The 25,252-nt window shown below is 43.0% G+C and overlaps 1 protein-coding gene across 1 annotated transcript in view; it reads left to right on the top strand.

The window, feature by feature from the left end:
- SAP130 (Sin3A associated protein 130) overlaps positions 1-25,252 on the top strand; it is a gene marked incomplete at its 5' end in the record, with an annotated part of 96,910 nt that overhangs the window by 58,744 nt on the left and 12,914 nt on the right. Inside the window, 3 exon segments of the mRNA XM_081096303.1 lie at positions 11,165-11,520; positions 15,871-16,119; positions 16,660-16,785. Coding sequence (XP_080952429.1) covers positions 11,165-11,520; positions 15,871-16,119; positions 16,660-16,785 — 731 coding nt within the window.

Genomic DNA, 25,252 nt, shown 5'->3' with positions numbered 1-25,252 from the left:
GAGGTAAGGACTTAGTGTTGAGAATATGCAAGGGAGCCTGTCCTAAAACATGGAGAGCGTGTATAAGATGGTTCAGAGATGTCATTGAGGGCTGGATTACTTAGTGCTAGTGCCATTCAGAATTCTTTGGACTTTATTGTGGGTGAAATGGAGAGCCATCAGAGGGCAAACACAGGAGTGGTGTGATTTGGCTTCTTTTAAAAAGGAGTTACTCTGGCTCCTAATGAAAGTGGACTTCAAGTAGGCGAGAGTGGAGGAGGTAGGCCAGTGGGCAATGATGGAAACGCAGGCTGTCTCCATGTCCTGCACCTGCATGGAGGGAGAAACGCCTCAGGAAGAGCGTGGCGCTGGGCACCATGGAAGGTACAGCCGACAGACGCTCTGAGGGAGCAGAGGAAGGAGTGAGGGCAGCTACTGCCGCGGCCTGGTTCTTTCTAAATGAGGGTGGCTGTAGTCATCGTGGGGCAGGGGAATCAAGAGTTTGGTTTTAAACATTTGTGGTTGGACATACCCAAGTGGAGCTGTCGGTTGCATTGGTGGATGTAAAATTCTGATGTATATACAGTCTTAGACTTGAAGATAAAGGTCCATGCTGGTGATTAAGATTTGGGAGTACAAGCAGACAAATCTTGAACACCATGAGCTTCTACGAGAACCCATTGACAATGCACAGGAGTAGGAAATAGAGGTGGTGCGAGAACCCCATGTAGGACATGCCATCTTTAGAGGTCAGGCCACGGAAACCAGGAAAGGAGACTGTTCCTGTACGGTGTGATTTTCCCAGATGTGCTGGTGCCATAATTAGCCCCCAATTAATGAACAATTAAGTTATTGCCGTCGTGATCAGTGTTGCCATGAATCTCTTTTCCTTGGGCCTCTTGGCAGGCATTTCTCTGGGGTCTGTCTCCAGAAGTCTCATTGCTGGGGCAAAGGGAACGCACCCTGTGAGTTCTGATTTCCAGTCGCTACACCTGTTTACATCCTCGTGAATTAGTTCTCCAAAATTCTTCAGATTTTATTCTAGGTGAAATTTCTCCACATTTTTGCCAACACTAGGTATTAAATTTTATAAATGGTAAATACTAGTTTTCATTGTTTAAAATACTTTTTTTTAAGTAGCATATGGAGCCCGACTGGTGTGGTTCAGTGGTTGGATGTTGATCCATGAACCAGGAGGTCACAGTTCAATTCCCAGTCAGGGCACATGCCCAGGTTGTGGACTCAATTTCCAGTAAGGGATGAAATCTATAGCAGAATATTTGACTGAATTTATATTATTATCTAATGAAATAACCACAACCCCATGAAGGAAAATGCAAAGATGAAATGCAGAGACTTCCAAGAGTAAATGATAAAGTGTAAAGAGATGACACATGAGTTGACAAAACTCATTAAAGGTCTGGAAGGAACTATCACAGAAAAAGCCAGAATTAAAAAGTAAGATAGCCCTGCCTGGTTTGGCTCAGTGGTTAGAGTGTCAGCCCCTGGACTAAAGGGTCTCGTGTTTGATTCCAGTTGGGGCAGATGTGGGAGGCAGCCAGTCGATGTGTCTCACATCAGTGTTCTCTCTCTTTACCCCCCCTTCCCTCCCTTCTAGTCTCTCTCTAAAAATCAATGGGAAAAATACCCTCAGGTGAGGATTAAAAAAAATAAAGTAAAATAATGTATAAAAGAAAGATAAAAACCATAAGATAAAAGATCAACATACAAACATCAACATCTCTAAAATCAATATGTGATTTAAAATTGATAGCATGTTAATATTCTGTCATTAATTAATGTATCCTTACGTAATACACAAAATATTTGTGTGTTCTATAATTGTTGGCAACTACGATTCAATGAAATAAGGAAATAGTGGTATTATGTGATGGTAGTAGATGGTTTTAGGGAGTGAGGGAGATCTCTATTTTTGAAATCTGAAAATAATACTAATTTAAAACAAACAAACTAAAGTGTTTTAAAATAGAAAACTAAAATTTTAAAAAGTAAATCCAAAAGCTGTAAAAATAAAATTGAAAATTGCATTCATTTTTTTTTTTTAATCCTCACTTACATACATGCTTAGAGAGAGAGATGGATTTAAGAGAGAAACATCAATCAGTTGCCTTTCATGGGATTGGCTCGCAACCCAGGTATGTGCCCTGGCTGGGAATTGAACCAGCAACCTGCTGGTGCACAAGATGACACTCCAGCCAACTGAGCCACTCTGGTAGGGCGAAAGCTGAATTTCAACCAGTTAACTGCCATGATATTTTGAATTCAATTTTAAAAGGTCCGCCGCTTGCATCTATAGGCGCTTATGGCGTACAAATGGTTAAAAACAGTCACAAGGCTACTACTAATGTTTGCTAAGTTTTCCCTGCCAATCACTAATGAGTCCTCAAACTCCACCAAACCTATAGAGCTGAATACAGGAAGATGTTACCAGATCTCTGTGGGTTCCATTTTTCCTGGGGGAGATCCTTGAAGCTTGGCCTCCTCCTCCGCAGGCTGCATGGTTTGCTTCCTGGACCTGCTGCCGTCATTCCTGTGCCCTTCCTCCGTGCTGCTCTCCTTCCCCTGCGGCTCACCACTGAGCCTACACGCTTCCTTCTTCTTGGTTTACTTTCTTCAATGTGAGAGCACCTTTTGTAGCAGAGGAAGTACAGAAGATGCCAAATTTTGACACTTCTTATATCAGAAAAAGTGTATTTATTCTGCCTTCGCTCTTCATTCTATTTTCTCTTGTTGAGGTTAGTAAATTATCCTGCTGTATCTTCAGAGGACTGATCAAGGCCCCTCTCATCTCTACTACTGAGAATATTCCGGGAGCTTATTTGTTCCATTATAATATTTCTCAGTTCTATAATTTCCATCATTTTTTTTTACAACTTTGATTTCTTTACTGATACTTTTCTGTTTTTTGTTTGTTGATGTCTGCATTAGTGTCCAGCCAGCTGATTGCTACATCATCTCTCTATGTGTGGTTTTCCTGACTTGAGTAGATAGTGGTTTTCTGTGTGTACCTGGGTATCGTAGGCATTCTGAGACCTACACTCACATAACAGCTTTTGTTTCAGCAGCCCCCGAGGGTGGGGGGCACAGAGAGCAGGGCCTCAGGGCCAGTTGAGGCGTGAAGTCCAGGCTCCCTACATGGCATCTCCTCACAGCACTGTATAGTACTGGGGGGGAGACAGCACGTAGGGCCGCATGGCACCTGGCAGGCTCCACTAGAGGGCAGCCACGCTGCAGTTCTAATGCCTGTGTCACTGGGGTAGAGCAGTCACTGTCTAAAACGTTCTCATCTTGCTAAGCTACCCTTCTTGGCTCCTTGGCTCTTTGGCTCTAGAGAAGAGACTTGTTGGGACATCCTTTGTCAGTACCCTTTGACATTTCTTGCTGGCCAGCTCACTAGCCCTCAGTCTGGGACACGAGGCCAATGGAAACCCCAGGAATTGGTTGCAGGGGTGTTCCGCGGGCCCTGCCACGTCTGTCTGCTCTTCACCTTTGAGCAGCCTGTTTTATGTATAAACCGTGACTTTTAGCTGTATTTAGCAGTAGTATAGGAAGATGTGTATATGCCATTTTCCTGTAATCATAAGTCCTAAGTCCTGCCCGTGCTCTTAAATGATAGAATGGCTAGGCAAATTTTAAATTGAAAATCTTTTTCTTTTTACATATCTTCAACTTTTTTTACAGCACTCTCTTTTTTTAAGTTGTTTTTTTTTCTTTTTTAAATTAAATCTTTATTATTCAGATTATTACATTTGTTCCTCTTTTTTTTTCCCCATAGCTCCCCTCCACCCAGTTCCCACCCCACCTTCTGCCCTTACCCCCCCCCCCACTGTCCTCATCCATAGGTGTATGTTTTTTGTCCAGTCTCTTCCCGAACCCCCCACACCCCTTCCCCCATGAGAATTATTAGTCCACTCCCTTTCTATGTCCCTGATTCTATTATATTCACCAGTTTATTCTGTTCATCAAATTATCTTCTTAAAGGATACCTTTCAGCATTTCATATAATACTGGTTTGGTGGTGATAAACTCCTTTAGCTTTTTCTTATCTGTGAAGCTCTTTATCTGACCTTCAATTCTGAATGATAGCTTTGCTGGATAAAGTAATCTTGGTTGTAGGTTCTTGGCATTCATCACTTTGAATATTTCTTGCCACTCCCTTCTGGCCTGCATAGTTTCTGTTGAGAAATCAGCTGACAGTTGTATGGGTACTCCCTTGTAGGTAACTAACTGTTTTTCTCTTGCTGCTTTTAAGATTCTCTCTTTGTCTTTTGCTCTTGGCATTTTAATTATGATGTGTCTTGGTGTGGTCCTCTTTGGATTCCTTTTGTTTGGGGTTCTCTGTGCATCCTGGACTTGTAAGTCTATTTCTTTCACCAGGTGGGGGAAGTTTTCTGTCGTTATTTCTTCAAGTAGGTTTTCAATATCTTGCTCGCTCTCTTCTTCTGGCACCCCCATAATTCGGATGTTGGCACGCTTGAAGTTGTCCCAGAGGCTCTTTACACTATCTTCATGTTTTTGGATTCTTTTTTCTTTCTTTTTTTCTGGTTGGGCGTTTTTTGCTTCTTTGTATTTCAAATCTGTGACTTGATTCTTGGGATCCTCTAGTCTGCTGTTGGGTCTCTGAATAATAATTTTTATTTCAGTCAGTGTATGCTTAATTTCTAGTTGGTCTTTTTTCATATCCTCGAGGGTCTCACTAAATTTATCAGCGGTTTCTAGAAAATTCTTGAAAAACCTTATAACCATGGTTCTGAACTCTATATCCAGTAGTTTGCTTTCCTCCATTTCTGTCATTTGTGACCTGTTTCTTTGACTCCACATTTTGGCTGCTTCCCTGTGTTGGTAGGGTGGCTTTGTGTGCTAGGTGTCTTATAGGGCCCAGTGGCTCAGCCTCCCCAATTACCTGAGGTGGACACTCTTGGTACACCCCTTTAAGTTGTTAATGTGAAAATCTATAAATGTAGAAGAAAATATTCAACTGGATTTAACTTGTAACAATTTACCATATATTATCTTTTTTGGTACAATTAAGTTACAGAATTTCACTTTTAAATACTTCCTTGTGCATTTTGACCATTTAATTATGATGTGTCTAGTTATGGGTTTCTTTTCATTTATTCTACTTAGAGATTGTTGAACTTTGAGGTGTATAGACTAATGGTTTTCATCACATTTAGGGAGTCATTGGCCATTATTTCTGTAGATATTCTTGCCCCTTCCTCTCTTTGCCTCCCATGGGGCGCACATTGCTGTCCCGAAGATCTCGGGGCTCTGTTTCTTTTTCTCCCATTTTGTTTTCTGTTCAGACTGGGAATCTCAATTGACCTGTCTTCGTGTATGTGGATCTTTTCCTTATGCCTGTTAATGCTTTTGAGCCTTCCGTTGACTTCTTTCCTTTCGGCTTTTATATTTTTCAATTTTATCTATTTTATAATTTCTCTGTATTGACATTCTCAATTTGCTGAGACATCATTTTCGTGATCTTTTTTTTTTTTTTTTTTCATGATGTTCTTTAGCCATGATCTCCTTTAGTTCTTTGAAGTTATTTAAAATAGGTCATTTTGCCCAGTAGCTCAGTGATTTAGCATCGACCGATGAATCAGGAGGTCACTATTTGATTTCTGGTCTGGCATATGCCCAGGTTGTGGGCTCGATCCCACGTAGGGGGCATGCAGGAGGCAGCCAGTCAATGGTTCTCGCTCATCATTGATGTTTCTATTTCTTCCTCTCCCTTCCTCTCTGAAATCATTAAAAATATATATTTTTTTAAAGTTTTATGTAAACAGAATCTCGTAATTATTCTATGTGTATTGCATACATTATGTATATTGCATACAATAATCTAATGATACTGGCTTATATCCACTCAACATTTTCTTTAGAGATCCACTCAAGTTGCAGCTTGTATCAGTAGTTCTCTTTTGAGTGGGTAGTGTTGCATCATAGGAATGTACGGAATTTGTTTACTTGCTTATTGAAATATATTGAGGTTGTTGCTAGTTGGGGACTATTACAAATGAAGCTTCTGTGGACATTCCTGTATTGTTTTCTTGGTAGAAACACGTTTTCCTTTCTCTAGGATAAATCCAAAGAGTGCACAAGCTGAGTTGCATATATTTGTAATTTTATAAAAAACTTCCCAACTATTTTTCCAGAGTGGCTCTACCATTTTAAATTCTTACCTGCAACATATGAGATTCTTTTATCCTACAACCTTGCTAAATAAATTCAGTTGTTTGGCCTGGTAGGTGTCCCAGTGGTTAGAGCATTAGCCCGTGCTCCGGGTCGAGGGTTCGATTTCCAGGCAAGGCATGTACCTGGGTTGCAGGGCCAGTCCCTGGCCCTGATCTGAGTACCTGTGGGAAGCAACCAATCAATGTGTGTGTCTCACATCTATGTTTCTCTCTCCCCCTCTATTTTTAGTACAAAAATAGGAAAACAAGCAAAGGAAACGTTTTTCATTTTAATGAAGCTCCGTTTATCAGTTTTTTCTTTCATGGGTTGTGCTTTGGTGTCATGTCTAAGAACTTCACCTAAGTCTAGGTTTTCTTTTGTATTTTCTTATATACATTTTGCATTGAGTTTTGCACCATGTTGACTTCATTTTTGTATATGGTCTGAGGTTTATAGGCCGATGTTGAATTTTTTGCCTATGGAAGCCCATTTGGTTACGGTTTGAACTTAAGAGGTATCGTTTTGTGTTGTTTTTTATATCCTGAATTTTCAGCAATCTATATATATAAAGCTTAAGCAACCAAATGACTGTTTGACCAGTCGCTATGACACATACCGACCACCAGGGGGCAGACGCTCAACACAGGAGCTGCCCCCTGGTGGTCAGTGCACTCCCACAATGGGAGCACCACCCGGCTGACTGACGGGTGCCAGATGCCAGGCTCACAGCTGGTGAGCGCAGCTGCGGTGGCGCAAGCCTCCTGCCTCTGTGACAGCACTATTGAGTGGCGGGGGCAGCAGACACAGTGGGGCCAGGATGAGCGGGAGCAGTGTGGCGCCCAGCCCGGGCTCAGGGCTCTTCCCTAGCCACCTGCTGCTTCACACACTACATCCCTCGGTTGATGTCAGACTGCAGGCTGGCCTGCAGGGATTGGTCCAAAACCAGCAATCTGACATCCCCCGAGGGGTCCTGGATTGGAAGAGGGTGCAGGCCAGGCTAACGGACCCTACTAGTGCACGAATCCGTGAACTGGGCCTCTAGTAGTAATATAAGTAGGTAAATCTTTGCAGCTATTAAATAAAATATTTTACTTAAAAATAATGTTTAAGAGAGAAACCAAGATGGCGGCATAGGTAAACACCGGAGTTTGCTGCCTCGAACAACCACTTCAAGAACACAACTAAAAGACGGAACGGACAGCATCCAGAACCACAGGAAGGCTGGCTGAGTGGAAATTCTACAACTAGAAGGAAAGAGAAAAGCATACTGAGACTCAGAGGAGGCACAGTGCGGAAGTAAAATACTAAGATGCAGAAGTGCGTGTGGAGCGGGCTGGTGGCTGAGGGTCCGGTTGTTGTTTTCAATCGGGAGGGAGTCTCAGGCTCTGAGCTCCAGTTCCGGGCGAGTCTCTAGGGACCCAGACTCATACGGGAGAAGCAGGACTGTCCGGCATCGGTCGGAACTCGAGGGCAGCTTTCTCTCCGAGGGGCTTGCAACAATTTCCGGGACACTGGGAAGCAGAGCCTCTGAGGGCTGGACTGAGCCCAACCATAACCGCTAATCCCGCCTTGTTGATCCCGTGGGACCTGCCCCACCCAAGCCCTGCAGGGAGGCTTTTGCTGGATAGCCTCAGGCAAAGGCTAGATTAGCACCTCCCTAGAAATCCAGGAGCCAGGAATCCCAGAGGTCAGAGTGGGACCATCCAGTTTGCAGCTCCTCAGACCCATAAAGGACACACTCAGGGGGCAGACTCACTGAGCACCAAAGCCCCATTGAAGCAAGTCTTGCCCCAGAGGGGTGTTTCCAGCACAGAATTTCTCCCATTGCAGACACAGTTGATTCTCACAGCCAATTGGCCTGGAGGTCAATTCCTCCCAGTTATAACCACAACAATCAAGGCTTAACTACAACAAAGACCACACAAGGGTGTGCACAAAGACCACAAGGGGGTGCACCAAGAGTGTCCTCAGGTAATTGGGGAGGCTGAACCACTGGGTCCTAGAAGACCCTCAGCACAGAAAAGCACTTTATCAACACAGGGAAGCATAAAAAATGCAGAGACGAAGAAAAAGGACACAAATGACAGAAATGGAGGAAAGTAAACTACTGGATATAGAGTTCAAAACCACACTTCTAAGGTTTTTCAAGAATTTTCTAGAAACTGCCGATAAACTTAATGAGACCTACAAGAAATCTAATGAGACCCTCGAGGTTATGATAAAGGACCAACTAGAAATTAAGCATACACTGACTGAAATAAAGAATATTATTCAGACTCCCAACAGCAGACTAGAGGATCGCAAGAATCAAGTCAATGATTTGAAATTCGAAGAAGCAAAAAACACCCAACCGGAAAAGCAAAATGAAAAAAGAATCCAAAAATATGAAGATAGTGTAAGGATCCTCTGGGACAGCTTTAGGCGTACCAACATCCGAATTATAGGGGTGCCAGAAGAAGAGAGAGAACAAGATATTGAAAACCTATTTGAAGAAATAACGACAGAAAACTTCCCCTACCTGGTGAAAGAAATAGACTTACAAGTTCAGGAAGCACAGAGAACCCCAAACAAAAGGAATCCAAAGAGGACCACACCAAGACACATCATAATTAAAATGCCAAGAGCAAAAGACAAAGAGAGAATCTTAAAAGCAGCAAGAGAAAGAAAGTCAGTTACCTACAAGGGAGTACCCATACGACTGTCAGCTGATTTCTCAACAGAAACTTTGCAGGCCAGAAGGGAGTGGCAAGAAATATTCAAAGTGATGAATACCAAGAACCTACAACCAAGATTACTTTATCCAGCAAAGCTATCATTCAGAACTGAAGGTCAGATAAAGAGCTTCACAGATAAGAAAAAGCTAAAGGAGTTCATCACCACCAAACCAGTATTATGTGAAATGCTGACAGGTATCCTTTAAGAAGAGGAAGTAGAAGAAAAAGGTAAAGATACAAATTATGAACAACAAATACACATCTATCAACAAGTGAACCTGAAAATCAAGTGAATAATCTGATGAACAGATTGAACTGGTGATTATAATAGAATCAGGGACATACAAAGGGAGTGGACTGGCTATTCTTGGAGGGGAAAGGGGTGAGTGGGATGCGGGAAGAGACTGGACAAAAATCGTGCACCTATGGATGAGGACAGTGGATGGGGAGTGAGGGAGGAGGGTGGGGTGGGAACTGGGTGGAGGGGAGTTACGGGGGGGAAAAAAAGGAACAACTGTAATAATCTGAACAATAAAGATTTAATTAATAAAAAAAATAATAATGTTTAAGAGGTTGTAATGGCATGTATGAGTTCTTCTTATAAACCTGAGAAAACAGGCTCTGGCTGTGGGCTGGGCGGCGCCCATGCACTGGGAGGTGCTGGTTCAGTTCTCACGCAGTCAGCTGGGCAAGCGTCCCATGCACCGAAAGGTTGCTGGTTTAGTTCTGGTTCAGTACACAGGCCTGGGTTGTGGGCTCGATCCCCAGTAGATGACATGCAGGAGACAGCCGATCAATGTTTCCCTCTTACATTGATGTTTCTTTTTGTCTCTCCCTCTCCCTTCCTCTCTCTCTAAAAATAAAAATATTTTTTAAAAAATTGAAAAAATAGCCCTCGTTTCTTTGGCTCAGTGGATAAAGCATCGGCCTGCACACTGAATTGTCCCAGATTTGATACCGGTCAAGGGCACAGGCCCGGGTTGCAGGCTTGATCCAAAGTAGGGGTCGTGCAGGAGGCAGCCGATCAGTGATTCTCTCATCATTGATCTCCCTCTCCCTTTCTCTCTGAAATCAGTAAAAATGTATTTTTAAAAACTGATAAAATAGGATGTACATTTTTAAACACTGTATTTGTAGCTACTTTAGATGTCTGAAGTATCTCTGGTAACATATACAGTCAAGTCTCGTTTCTCCAATGTCTCTCACTCCAAACAGTCATGTTGTGCACAGAAAAAAGGTCTTGGTTGTCGACCAAAACTTCCGTTCTGGACCTGAGAACCCTTTTATGCTGATACCTCAGTGTGACAAAAAGCGTCTCTCAGGCAACAAACAAAGGAGAGATGCTTCTGTTATTGCTAACTATGATTAGCACAATGTTAAAACATAAAGAGGCCGACCAGAGTGCCAGTGTTGCTAAGGGTATGAAGTGCTTACAAAACAACAACCACGGGCACTTAAGAGGAAGGAAAACTGCTGTTCATTGGATAAATGAAAAGCAGTTAGCTGGTGAAAGCATTTCTGAGGCAGTGACATATGAAAAATTTGTTTAAGACTAGTAGGAGGGTGCGTCGATAAATTTAAGAAAGGAAGAGTTTGCTTATAGATGAAACAGTACATGTACTGTTTCATAAGAAAAGTTAAAACATTTATTTTTGGGGTCTGGAACACATTAATTCAATTTACATTATTTCTAAGGGGAAAAAATGATGCGTTTTTAAAACAAATTGATTCTCGAACAGCCTTCCATAGTGAATTAAGTTCGAGAACTGAGGTTTCACTGTACTGGTGCCTCTGAGTAGAGGTCTGCATGTTTGAAGTGGAGGGAAATTACTTTTAATCTGTATTTTTTCCTATCTTTGCCATGTGCATGAGTTTCCTCTTTTAAAAGAGACACCACATATAAAGTATGAATACAATTGTAATCAATCAAAAGACCTCCTAAAACAGCATATGCATTAAGGAATTCTGGGAGGAAAATGCACAACTTAATGAAAATTGGTTGTTTTTGATGACATAACTTTGATTTCTTTACAATGGACTTGGTTTTCTAAATTAATTTTATTACTGCTTATAAAAACATGTTGGGTGGCGCAAGGAGGTGTATTTTTAAAACTGCAATTCCCTTTCAAACTTTAAAGTTCAACTATTAGAATTTAGAAATATTTTAGTTTTGCTGTGTTTTACAAAACGAATTGGATAAATACCATCCTCTAAGATGTTGCAGGTTAAGGAAATTTTCTGTTGTTTGCTACATTATCTTTGCTTTTGTATTTCAGTGCCAAACCTAAGTCAGAAATCCATGTATCAATGGCCACTCCAGTCACTGTGTCCATGGACACTGTGTCCAATCAGAGTAATGATCAACCCACCATTGCAGTCCCTCCCACTGCTCAGCAGCCTCCACCAGCCATTCCAACCATGATTGCAGCTAGTCCCCCGTCACAGCCTGCGGCTGCCCTCTCCACCATGCCTGGAGCCGTTCCCATTACTCCACCTATCACCACCATCGCAGCTGCCCCCCTGCCTGCAGCATCTGTAGGTGGCAATCCCTCCTCGATTTTGGGCCCTCCTGTACCTGAGATAAAAGTTAAAGAAGAAGTGGAACCAATGGATATCATGAGACCAGTTTCTGGTAAGTTCATTCAAAGAATACAGTGTTGGCAGTTGCTTCTTCCCCTTTTCCTGATTTTCCTCAGAGTCCCAACTTGTGTTACCCTTTGCTAGGAATGCTGACCCCTCCATTCTCATTTTAAATTTGCACTTTATTACTTTTTAATAAATGGAAGCTCCTTTTGAAAACTAAACCATTTTGCTGGTTTTATCTTTAATTTTGTTTCTTAACCAAAATTAAGAAAAAGATTAATATTTCCCCAAAGATATTTACATATTCTTCATGATAGCTTTTTGTATCCTAATAAAAGCCTAATATGCTAAGTGTCTGGTTGTCCGTTCAACCAAAGTGTAATATACTAATGATATGCTAAGGCGGCTCAACTGCTCACTATGATGTGCACTGACCACCAGGAGGCAGACGCTCAGACCAGTAGGTTAGCTTGCTGCTGGGGTCTGGCCGATCGGGGACTAAGCGAGACACGCCACACATGCCCTAGAGCCCTCCCGTCATCCTTCCCTGGCTGGCCAACCTCCCCAGCCCCGAACGTGCACCGGTGGAGTCCCTCGGCCTGGCCTGTGCCCTCTCACAATCTGGGCTGAGGGACCAACCTCAAGTGCATGAATTTCTTGCACCACGCCTCTAGTTCATTAATAAAATACTGCCCCAGAAAAGAATTAAAAATCGCCATGTAAGAGTATACAATCGTCGCTAAGTTCTGCTATTTACAATTTATTACCTGCTCATTTTTGTTACACAGTAAAGTAAGATTTATGTTGTTGAAAATACTCTCTTGTTAAACTTAATATGTGTTTAGTAAAATCCTTAAAACTATACATTACCCCTTTTTTCCTCTTCTCGTCTGTAAACTCTCTGTAAAAGGCAGATGACTGGAAGTTTTCTTTCTGTTTGATTTTGTTTTTTAATAATTTTTTGTGGATCTTGTTTTTCATAGCTACAAAGGTAATATTCATTGTTAAGAAATTTATAAAAAACAGACAAAGCCCAAGTGAAAAAAGCACAACTCTGTCATCTAGCAAATGTGACAAACAGTCAAAAAAAGAGGCAGGGACAAAATATAAGGGAAAGTTAGGGCTGGAGCTGTGATATTTAAAGACTTAAAGGAAGGCTTCCTGAGAAAGTATCTTTGAGTAGAGACATTAGAGAGGTGGGGGCCTGGGACAGCAACAAGCCGTGGCAGGGAGCAGAGGCACACAGGTGGAGCCTCCTGCCAAGGAAGGGGTCAAAGGGCAGGTCAGAGGACCGGGGGCGAACTGAGGGCTGTGGACCATTGTGAGCACGGGAGGGCTGTGAGAGGGTTTAGAGCAGAGGAGGGACTGCAGGTCCCTTGCATTTCTTACAGGCCGCTCTGGCTGCCGTGTACAGAAAAGACGGGAGCAAGGATGGAATCTAGGAGCTCTGTTCAGAGGTTATTGCATACATTGCAGGAAACAATGAAGGCTTCAACCAAGGTAGTAGCAACAGAAGTGGTATGAGATGCTTGGATTAGGTATATTGTTAAAGGAGAGCTGAGGGCTTCTTTCAAGATTGGATGTTGAGTGTGGGAGAGCAGCATCAAGGTCAGGTCTCAGTAACCGGGAGCACAGAGTTGCCAACAGCTGAGAGAGGGAAGGTTGCAGGAGGAGCACATTCTAGAGCAGGGGTGGGCACACTTTCTGACTCGAGGGCCACAGTGGGTTCTTAAACTGGACTCAGAAGAAGGAGCTGCGGCCGTGTTTCCCGACGTTGCCATGTTAGCACTGCTGCTGGTGAAGGAGCGGAGGGGAGAGCAAGAGAACCCTCCACTCTTTCGGCTCCGCGGGCCGGATGGAACAGCCGAACAGGCCGGATCCGGCCCACGGGCCGTAGTTTGCCCACGGCTGTTGTATAGGGAGGGACTGAGGTTTTGATTTGGTAAGTTTGAGGTATCTGCTAGACCTGCCTCCAGACAGACACATCAGGTAGGCGTTTGGGCCTGTGAACCTGGCTTTTGGAATAGAGAGTGAATTGCAGGCATGGACTGGGAGCTGTCGTGTATAAAATGTGTTTAAAGCCATGAGTCTGGATAAAATCCCTTAAGGAATGAGTGCAAATAAAAAGAGAGGCCACTGTGCACTGAGCTCCTCCAGGCCACTGCCCGTTCTGTGGAGGAAGAAGAGGCAGAGCAAACAGGAGACTGAGTGAAGGGGCCAGAGTGGAGAGAATCAACTTGGGGTATGTGATGTCCTGGAAGCAGGGCAGAAATATTTCAGGGAAAGTGGAGTCATCAGCTGGGTCACACGCTGTTGAAAGCTCAATTAGGTTAAGGACTCCTGAATGAACCTCAAGGGTATTATGCTAACTGAAAGCAGTCAGTCAGAGAGAGACAAATGCCATATGATTTCACTTATATGTGGAAACTAAAGAACAAGAGAAAAGAAAAAACAGAAACATGCATAGGTGCAGAGAACAGTCGGATGGTTGCCAGAGAGGAGGGGGATTGGAGGACTGTGGAAAAGGTGAAGGGACTGAGAAGGACAGATTGGTAGTTACAGAATAGTCGCAGGGCGCCAAGTGCAGCCTAGGAATAGTGTCCGCAGGATTGCAGTGACTGTGTATGGTGCCAGGTAGAAGTATCAGTGGGAACACTTGGTGAAGTATTTGATTGTCTAACCACTGTGCTGTACTAATACAAAGTAATTATGAAAATAAACTGTAATTGAAAAAATTTTTAATAAAACATACATTTTTCAAAAACGTAAGGACTGAGCTGCGACCACTGGATTTAACAGCATGTGGAGATCTTGAGAAGAGCTGTTTTCATGTAATGATATTAGTCCAGGATGATTGGCTGTGGGTTCAAGAGAAAACTGGAGAGGAGCATTGGAGCCAATAAGTGTGAACAGTCCTTGAGCAGTTTGTTAGAAAGGGGTAGAAAAGGGAAGGGCAGTAGCTGAAGGGAAGTAATGCCAAGAGGAGTGACTTTTAAGCTGGGGCATTACAAGTCCATGTGGGAATGATCCTGTCCAAGGAAAGAATTGATGGTGTGGAGAAAGATGAGGATTCCTGGAGCAGTGTCAGGGCAGGACACACAAAGATAAGGAAATACGTGGTCCCAGTGCAAGGAAGACAGTATACGTGGTGGGGGAATTTATGAGCATTTTCTGATTGTTCCTTTTATTGTATGTATATATGTATGTATGTATGTATTTGCAGTAAGATTGAAAGCAAGGTAATCAGCTAAGAGCAGGGCTGAGCAAAGAGGTGCTGGAGGTGTAAGGAAGGAAAAGGGTGAAATGGCCATGTGGAGAGAGTGGACTTAGCAGATAACCCTAGGATTGCCCCGAAGCAGGAAAGTAATAGGAGAGGGATAAGCAATAGCAAAAAAAAAAAAAGGGGTAGGATTAATGGGTAATAGTTCCTAGTTCCTGTTAATGGATAATAGCTCCTCAACTAGAGGTTGTTGGAGACTGGTTGCTAAGAGGAGTGACCTGGAAAAATAGTTGGTTTTGGCTGGAGAATCAGATGCTAGACATTAAGATGTGATGACAGTGTTCAGGGTGTGCCTGTTGGGACTGTGCGCCGAGGTAGGGTGGTGGCAGGGACGTAGGGATATGGTAGATGGGATAAAGGTGGAGGCAAGCTTTTGTCCTGATTTGTAAGGCCCCAGGTGTATGATTCACGCACGCCCAGGCAAGTGCTTCCCCTCCCAGTGGAGGCTGCTTGATAGGAGGCCGTGTGCCGTGGGTGCCAGAGCTTGAGCTCAGCCCAGCTCTGCACCGCCCCTGCACTTGCCGTGACCTGTGCCTTGTTTTCTCATCTTTAAATTGGGAGTAATAAAATATGCCCACTACTTCAGATTATCTTAAGAGTATGTGACTAGTGCTCGCTTCGGCAGCACATATACAAAAATTGGAACGATACAGAGAAGATTAGCATGGCCCCTGCGCAAGGATGACACGCAAATTCGTGAAGCGTTCCATATTAAAAAAAAAAAAAGAGTATGTGACTAAATAGGTTAACTTCTAAGAATTCATGCTCAAAAGCTTGAAATAGTGGCTTGACCATGGGGTTTCTTGTTCCCCTTGGACAAGAAGCCCAGAGGCAGGCAGACGCTCAGAGGTGATATGTGGGCCCCAGAAAGCCCTCAGGGTCGGCCCTGCCACCCCAGGGGCTTGACACTGGTGCTTTTGTCACTCCTGCGTCTTCCTGCAAGGACAGTGGAGGTGTGAGGTGTTAGGAAGCACCTGGCCGCCTCTGCACAACTGGTGCTTACCCATTGCCGGGCACACAAGGGTTTCTCTGTTCTACTTATTTTCACTGGTGGACATCTGGTGACGCTGTCCGTATGCTCAGATTCTCATGCACATGTGCGCTCTCTCTCCCATGTAGCAGTTCCTCCACTAGCTGCCAGCACCGTGTCGCCATCTCTTGCATTGCTGGCTAACAACCTGTCCCTGCCCACAAGTGACCTACCGCCTGGTGCCTCCCCGAGGAAAAAGCCTCGGAAGCAACAGCATGTGATTTCCACAGAAGAGGGGGACATGATGGAGACAAACAGCACTGATGACGAGAAGTCCACAGCCAAGAGTCTCCTGGTGAAGGCAGAGAAGCGCAAGTCTCCTCCCAAGGAGTACATTGGTAATGGAATCTGCTGTCATGTGAAGCTTTCCCACTTGAATCAGGACCAATCCCAAAGCTGTTTACATAGTCCAATCTCACTAGGGCTCACTTACTGGAATTGTACCTTGAGGATTGTGGCAAATCCTATATAGTAAAAGGCTAATATGCAAATCGACTGAACAGCAGAATGACCAGTCGCTATGACACACACTGACCACCAGGGGCAGACGCTCAATGCAGGAGCTGCCCCCTGGTGGTCAGTGCACTCTCACAGGGGGAGTGCTGCTCAGCCAGAAGCCAGGCTCACGTCTGGCGAGCGCAGCGGCAGTGGCGGGAGCCTCTCCTGCCTCCTCAGCAGCACTGAGGATGTCCGACTGCCAGCTTAGGTGCAGGGAGTGTGCCTAAGCCAGCAGTGGGACACCCCTAAGGTCTCTTGGACTGTGAGAGGGTGCAGGCCAGGCTGAGGGTCCCCCCACCCCCGAGTGCATGGATTTCATGCACTAGGCCTCTAGTATGTAATAAGCTACTTAGCATCTTCTTTTTGTTCCCTTTAAACAGATGAAGAAGGAGTGAGATATGTCCCCGTGCGTCCAAGACCTCCCATTACTTTGCTCCGTCACTATCGGAACCCCTGGAAAGCTGCTTACCACCACTTTCAGCGATACAGTGATGTCCGGGTTAAAGGTTAGCTTCCCCCAGGAACTTCAGTGTTAATGCATGAAATTGGTCTTTTACTGTGATTACAATCACAGTAGAACAGACAGGTTTACAAGTTTTCACTTTCTAAAAAACCTTAAGTTTTTGTTATAAAATCTGAAGACTTTAATGTTTAACTTAGACAGAATGTACATTTGGGTATAAAATTTGGAAAATTACTCTTTGCCTGAGAAAGCTATGTCTACTTTATTGGAAACTCAGTCTAATAAATAAGTGACAACATTGTTCTTAGTAAATTTCATGTATTCCCAGCTCAAGTGGCGGTAGATGACTCCTCCGCCCCACAGAGCTGTGGAAGGAGCTATACTGGGTGTTTGGCATAGTCCATCTGAGTTCCTCGGATGCTCAGATGCACGTGCATCATAGGCTTCAGGGAGTTTTATTTCCCAAAGGACCTCCTTTATTTAACATGTGTAACTCTTGCAGTGGTCAACATTAACTCTTGTTGTTGAACTTAAGAGTAACATTTTGATAAACCAACATGTAATAAAAATGGCTGATAGTACTTCGTAAATATTTGTGCTGATAGACTTTAAGTGTCCTTAATCTCAGATATAGTCATTGCACAAAGAAGTATAAGTTAGCAGAGGGTTGGTCATTTCCCCATTTCCTTAGAGGAAGTCTCCTTGGGCACTTCTCTGAGGGCTTCCTGTGGCCTCAAGGTGAGCAGAGCTGGACTGGCCTGACTAACCTCTGAGCAGGAATCAGGATCCTGGCAGTTCAGTCTCTAAAGCAAGCGTGTCAAACTCAAAGGCTTACGGGACGAATAAACAAGGTGTACGTGTACGTGGCCATAAACAACAAAAGCTTCAATTTTCCTAGAAACGTAGGTTTATTTCGATAGAGAAATGCTGAATACAAAGGGCTGAAATAAATGAGTCATTGTTAACATAAAATAATAGAACATTTTATTTTATTTTATTTTATTTTATTTTAATTTTTTTTTAAATATATTTTATTGAGTTTTTACAGAGAGGAAAGGAGAGAGATAGAGAGTTAGAAACATCGATGAGAGAAACATCGACCAGCTGCCTCCTGCACACTTCCCACTGGGGATGTGCCCGCAACCAAGGTACATGCCCTTGACCGGAATCGAACCTAGGACCTTTCAGTCCGCAGGCCGACGCTCTATCCACTGAGCCAAACCGGTTTTGGCAATAATAGAACATTTTAATAAAAATTAATGTTTTTTCTTGAACATTAACTTACCAAACACTGAATAACTTTACAAATTAATAAGCGTAATGCAAATAAACCTATTTTTCTTGTTCTCCAAAAGCGAAATATTTCCTGTTGTGCACACCAAACAAATCAGTATAAGATTAATGACATGGACATCGGCTGCTAAAATATTCACTGCTGGTATTAGTGGAGAGAAATGGTGCGCCTGCACAGAAGGCACATAAGGGAAATGAATGCGACACGATTCTAGTAATCAGTCACTAGTGAACGGTGTAGTTCATTATTAATAATTATGTATAACAGGATATTATAAAAATTAAGTTACGAAATTTTTATTAAAACATTTCTTACATACTGTTATATTGGCCAGGCTGCAAAAATATTTGTTGTGAACTGCATACGGCCTGGGGGCCACGAGTTTGACATGCTTGCTCTAAATGGAAGTATAGAAGTGGCAACACATTCCAGGTTTTCTTCCTCACAAGTGTTCCCTGAGATTTGAAGAGCAGGTAAGATTTCCAAAGGTAGAGAATGTTGGCCTGTGATAGAAGCAGGGTATGGACCACTAAACCTCTCCTCATGCCAGAATTCCACAGCCTAGAAGTTAACATTTAAAGGGTTCCCTAGTAACATTTTAAGCCATACTAAAAGTCTTATTGCTTCTTGGGACTCGCTATAACTGTATCAAGAAAGGTAATTTGATGACTGAAAATGTTATGATTCCTACATCTTCTGTTTGAACATGCCCATATTCATCACCTTTGCGCCAAGTCTCTTGACTATTAAACTAGTTGAACTGTTTTGCCTAAGTTTTAAAATCATATTCTTAAAATAAATCAAGATTAAATGTTAAAAACTGGTCAGGTCATTTACAGGAAGGAAAGAAAAGAAATAGAGGATCAAGAAGCCCAAGAAATTCCCTGGCCCTTTGGCTAACTGGTTAGAGTGTCAGCCCAGGGACCAAAAGGTCATGGGTTCAATTTCCAGTCAAGGGCACATACCTCAGTTGCAAGCTTATGCAGGAGGCAACCAATCACTGTATCTCTCTCACATCAGTGTTTCTCTCGCTTTCTCTTTCCTCCCTCCCTTCCACTGTCTCTAAAAAAAAAATTGGTGGAAAAAATACCCTTCAGTAAGAATTTAAAAAATAGAAGCAGCACAGGAAAGCAATAATAACATGGCAGATTTAACCTTACATATCAATAATTACCTTAAATCTGAATAGTCTGAATATACCAATTAAAACACAGAATGACAGAATGGATGGGAAAAAGATCCACCTATATTCTGTCTATAAGAAACTCACTTCAAGTACATTGACATAGGTAGATTGACAGATGGAAAATATATGCAATGGAAAAATTTTAAAAAGCAAAAGTAGCTATATTAATATCAAATAAAAGTAGACCAGAGAAAAGAAAATTACTGGAAACAAAGAAGGGCATTGTGTGCTATTAAAAAATGTAGAGGCAACAAAAACCAAGAGCCTCAGAATACTTGAAGCAAAACGCTGGAGCTGAAGGAGAGATTGGCAGGTGTGCGGTGACCTGAGAGCTTCAGCGCCTCGGTCTCAGCGACTGGTAGGAGCGCTTGACAGAGTCAGCAAGGATGTAGAGCTGAGCACCATACACCAGCATCTAAGAAACGTTCATACACACTTGAACAGCGGCAGAAAATACACATTCTCTCAAGTGCACACAGAGCATGTAAAGACAGGCAGTGTCCTGGACCAGAAAGCAAATCTTAGCAGATTTAACAGAATTGAAATTATATAGATTATCTTCATTTCCTATAATGGAATCACATTGGAAAGCAAAAACGATGAGAACCAAAAACCTCTAAACCATGGAAATTACACAACACACTTCTAAGCAATGGGTCAAAGAGGAAGTGTCGAAATTTTTTAAAATACATAAACTGAACAGAAATAAAATGAAGGGTAATCAAAATATGTGGGAGGCAACTAAAGCAGTGCCAACAGGGAAATTTATAGCACGAAATGCTACATTAGACAAGAGGGAGCATCGCAAAGTTCCTACAACAAAAACAGTAAAAAGAGCAACATAAACTCAAAGCAAATACAAGGAAGAAAATAGTAAAGACAGCAGAAATCAGTGAAATTGAAAAGAGGAAATTAAGCCCTGGCCAGTGTGGCTCGGTTGAGGGTTGTCCCATACACCAAAAGGTCACTGGTTCCGTTCAGGGCACATGCCCGGGTTCAGGCTCAGTCCCCACTAGGGGACATGCAGGAGGTAGCTGATTTATGTTTCTCATCAATGTTTTTCTCTCTTTCCATTCCTCGCTCTCTAAAATCAATAAAAGTAACATTTTTTTAAAAGAGGAAATTAATAAAATCAATAAAACAAAAACTGGTTCTTTGGAAAAAGATCAATAATCAAATCTCTAGCAAAACTGAAAAAGATAAAGGAAAACAGGCAAATTGGGATTATCAGGAGTGAAACAGGATATTACTACATATTGTGCAGCCATTAAAAGCATCCTATATAATAAAAGCTTAATATGCTAAGTGTTTGGTTGGCTATTCAACCAGTCAAAGCATAATATGCTAAGGCCGCTCAACCTCTTGCTATGACGTGCACTGACCACCAGGGGCAGATGCTCCGACCAGTAGGTTAGCTTGCTGCTGGGGTCTGGCCAATCAGGACTGAGTAAGACGGGCCGGACATGCCCTGGAGCCCTCCTGTGGTCCCTCCCCAGCCCCAATCGTGCACTGGTGGGGTCCCTCAGCCTGGCCGGCACCCTCTCACAATCCAGGCTGAGGGACTCCCCCCCCCCCCCACCTCCAGCCCACCCCACCACTCCTCCCGTGCCCGAGTGTACCAATTTCGTGCACCAGGCCTCTAGTAAGAAAATACTACGCAGTCCCTCCCTGGCTGGCCAAACTCCCGTGTCCTTCCCCAGCCCCAATTGGGTACCAGTGGGGTCCCTTGACCTGGCCTGCACCCTCTTGCTATCTGGGACCCCACAGGCCAGGCCGAGGGACCCCACTGGTGCACGAATTTGTGCACTGGTCCTCTAATGTCTTAGATAAAATGAACCGATAACTTCAAAACCATAAATTACCAAAACGGGGAGAACCAAGATGGCGGCATAGGTTAACGCCGGAGTTTGCTGCCTTGAACAACTACTTCAAAAGTGAAACTAAAAAACGGAACAGACATCACCCAGAACCACAGAAACGCTGGCTGAGTGGAAGTCCTACAACTAAGAGGAAAGAGAAACGCATACGGACACTCAGAGGAGGCGCAGTGCTGAAGTCAAATTCTGAGGTGTGGAGTGCGTGGAGTGGGCTGGCGGCGGAGGGCGCGGTTGGCGTTTTCAATCGGGAGGGAGTCACAGACTCTGAGCTCCAGATCCGGGCGAGTCTTTAGGGACCCAGACTCAAACGGGAGAAGCGGGACTGTCTGGCTTCGGTCAGAGCGAGTGCAGCTTTCTCTCCAAGGTTTGCAGTGGGTGCTGGGACTCAGAGAGGCAGAGCTCCTGGGGACAGGACTGAGAGCCGCCATAACTGCTCTCTCCGGCCCACCCTGTTGATCCTGTGCGACCCGCCCCGCCCAAGCCCTGCACAGAGGCATTTGCCGGATAGCCTCAGGCAAAGGCTAGATTAGCACCTCCCTAGAGGACAGAAGTTCTCTCACTGCAGGCACAGCTGATTCTCACAGCCACTTGGCCTAGAGGTCAAACCCTCCCTGGTATTAGCTACAACACTCAAGGTTTAACTATAAGACTGCGCACAAAGACCACTAGGGGGTGCACCAAGGAAGCATAACAAAATGCGGAGACAAAGAAACAGGACAAAATTGTCAATGGAAGATATAGAGTTCAGTACCACACTTTTTTTTTTTTAATATATTTTATTGATTTTTCACAGAGAGGAAGGGAGAGAGATAGAGAGTTAGAAACATCGATGAGAGAGAAACATCAATCAGCTGCCTCTTGCACATCTCCTACTGGGGATGTGCCCGCAACCCAGGTACATGCCCTTCACCGGAATCGAACCTGGGACCTTTCAGTCCGCAGGCCGACGCTCTATCCACTGAGCCAAACCGGTTCTGGCCAGAACCACACTTTTAAGGTCTCTCAAGAACTGTTTAGAAGCCGCCGATAAACTTAATGAGATCTACAAGAAAACTAATGAGACCCTCGATCTTATATTGGGGAACCAACTAGAAATTAAGCATACACGGACTGAAATAACGAATATTATACAGACTCCCAACAGCAGACCAGAGGAGCGCAAGAATCAAGTCAATGATTTGAAATGCGAGGAAGCAAAAAACACCCAACCAGAAAAACAAAATGAAAAAAGAATCCAAAAATGCGAGGATAGTGTAAGGAGCCTCTGGGACAGCTTCAAGCGTACCAACATCAGAATTATAGGGGTGCCCGAAGATGAGAGAGAGCAAGATATTGAAAACCTATTTGAAGAAATAATGACAGAAAACTTCCCCCACCTGGTGAAAGAAATGGACTTACAGGTCCAAGAAGCGCGGAGAACCCCAAACAAAAGGAATCCAAAGAGAACCACACCAAGACACATCATAATTAAAATGCCAAGAGCAAAAGATAAAGAGAGAATCTTAAAAGCAGCAATAGAAAGAAACTCAGTTACCTACAAGGGAATACCCATACGACTGTCAGCTGATTTCTCAACAGAAACTTTGCAGGCCAGAAGGGAGTGGCAAGAAATATTCAAAGTGATGAATACCAAGAACCTACAACCAAGATTACTTTATCCAGCAAAGCTATCATTCAGAATTGAAGGTCAAATAAAGAGCTTCACAGATAAGGAAAAGCTAAAGGAGTTCATCACCACCAAACCAGGATTATATGAAATGCTGAAAGGTATCCTTTAAGAAGAGGAAGAGGAAGAGGAAGAGGAAGGAAAAGGTAAAGATACAAATTATGAACAACAAATATGCATCTATCAACAAGTGAATCTAAGAATCAAGTGAATAAATAATCTGATGAACAGAATGAACTGGTGATTATAATAGAATCAGGGACATAGAAAGGGAATGGACTGACTATTCTTGGAGGGGGAAGGGGTGTGGGAGATGCGGGAAGAGACTGGACAAAAATCGTGCACCTATGGATGAGGACAGTGGGTGGGGAGTGAGGGCGGAGGGTGGGGCGGGAACTGGGAGGAGGGGAGTTATGGGGGGGAAAAAAGAGGAACAAATGTAATAATCTGAACAATAAAGATTTTATTTTTTTAAAAAAATTACCAAAACGCCACCATAAATAGACAAATCTTAGTAGTCCTATAACCATTAAATAAGTTGAATCCGTAATTCAAAAGCTTCCAAATAGAATCCCTAGGCTCAGCTACTTTTTTTGTATATAATCTATTTTTTTTTTATTTCAGAGAGGAAGGGAGAGGGATAGAGAGAGAGTCATCGATTGGCTGCCTCCTGCATGCCCCCAACTGGGGACTGAGCCCATAACCCAGGCATGTGTTCTTAACCAAAATCAAACCTGGGACCCAGGCCAATGGTCTATCCACTGAGCCAAACCGGATAGGACAGCTCAGCTACTTTTACTGGGAAACTCTTCAAATGTTTAAATGAACAATCAACATAATTTTTTACAATCTCTTCCAAAATACAGGATGGAACAGTTTCAAATTCATTTTTTTAAGTCATTATTTCCCTTATAGAAAAACCAAAAAGGGTATCAATACAGAAAACTACAGATTGATATTTCTCATGAATATGGAAGCAAAAATACTTAAACTGTTAGTAAATTACAATCCAGCAATATATAAATAGAATTTTACACGTTTATCAAATGAGATTTGTTACAGCTATGCAAAACTTCTTCAATATTTGAAAATCATAAAGTACCACAAACGAGAGAGCTTAAAATAAGACATTTATCTCATAGCTCTGGAATCCAGAAGTCCAAAATGAAGGCATCAGCAGGACCAGCCTCTCTGAAGGCTGCAGAAGACCATTCTCCTTGCCTGTCTAGCTTCTGGCCAGCAAGCATTCGATAACACTGGGCGTGCAGCTGCTTCCCTCCGGTTTCCGCCTCCAGAACCACAAGTGTTCTTCCCTGGGTATATGACTTTTCTCTTCAGAAAGACATTCATCATTGGAGTTAGGGTCCATCTTACCTCAGTATAACTGCGTTACATCTGCAAAGACCATCAAGTTTTAGGTACCAGGGCTTAAGACTTTAACATGTCTTTCCGGGGGAACACAATTCATCCCACAACAAAAGCTACAAAAGAAAAATTACATGATTATATTAATTGATGCTGAAAATTATTTGACAAAATTCAACACTTATAAAAAGAGAAAAGAGAAAGACTTCCCTCAACTGAGTAAAATGTCTTCAACAGGGGTGGGAAACTTTTCTGCCAAAGGCCATTTGGATATTTATAACATCATTCATGGGCCATACAGAATTACCGACTTAAACATTAGCCTTACCTGAGATGAGCAAAATGACAATGCTGTTCTGTCGCACTACTCCACAGAGAACTGGAAGTTATAGCCACACTTCAAGACAAGAAAAAGAATAAACAGCTATACAGGTTCGAGAGAAATAAATGAACCCTATTTGCAGATGACATCATCTGCGTAGAAAATCTCAAAGGATTCTTTGCAAAAACTCCTGGACCTAAGTCAATGAGTTCAGCAAAATCACAGGGTCCAATATCCACACACAACAATTTTAGATACTTGTAATGAACTTATGAGAATTTTGAGAGGACATACAATGTTCATGGGTTAGAAAGCTCTATAAAGATGTCAGTTCTCCCTGGGTTGATCAATAGGTTTAATATAGTTCCTATCAAAATCACACAAAGGCTTTTATAGACATAATAAAGGATATTTTAAACTTGACATTGAAAAGCATAGGAGGTAGAATAGCTAAAAGAATCTTGAAGCCCTGACTGGTTTTGCTCAGTGGATAGAGCATCAGCCTGTGGACTGAAAGGTCCCAGGTTTGATTCCGGTCAGGGGTTGCAGGCACATCCCCAGTTGGGGGTGTGCAGGAGGCAGCTGATCAATGTTTCTCTCTCTCAGTGATGTTTCTAACTCTCTATCCCTCTCCCTTCCTCTCTGTAAAAAATCAATAAAATATATTTCAAAAAATAATAATAATCTTGGGGAAAAAAGCCTATAATTTAGCTACAGTAATTATAGCAGTGGTATTTGCAGAGGACTAGACATATAGATGCTGTAATGGTATAGAAAACACAGAAATAAGTCCACGCAGA

The sequence above is a fragment of the Myotis nattereri genome, assembly GCF_964212035.1.
Source record: "Myotis nattereri genome assembly, chromosome: 7".
NCBI lineage: Eukaryota > Metazoa > Chordata > Mammalia > Chiroptera > Vespertilionidae > Myotis > Myotis nattereri.
This window is presented reverse-complemented; position numbering and strand designations above follow the sequence as displayed.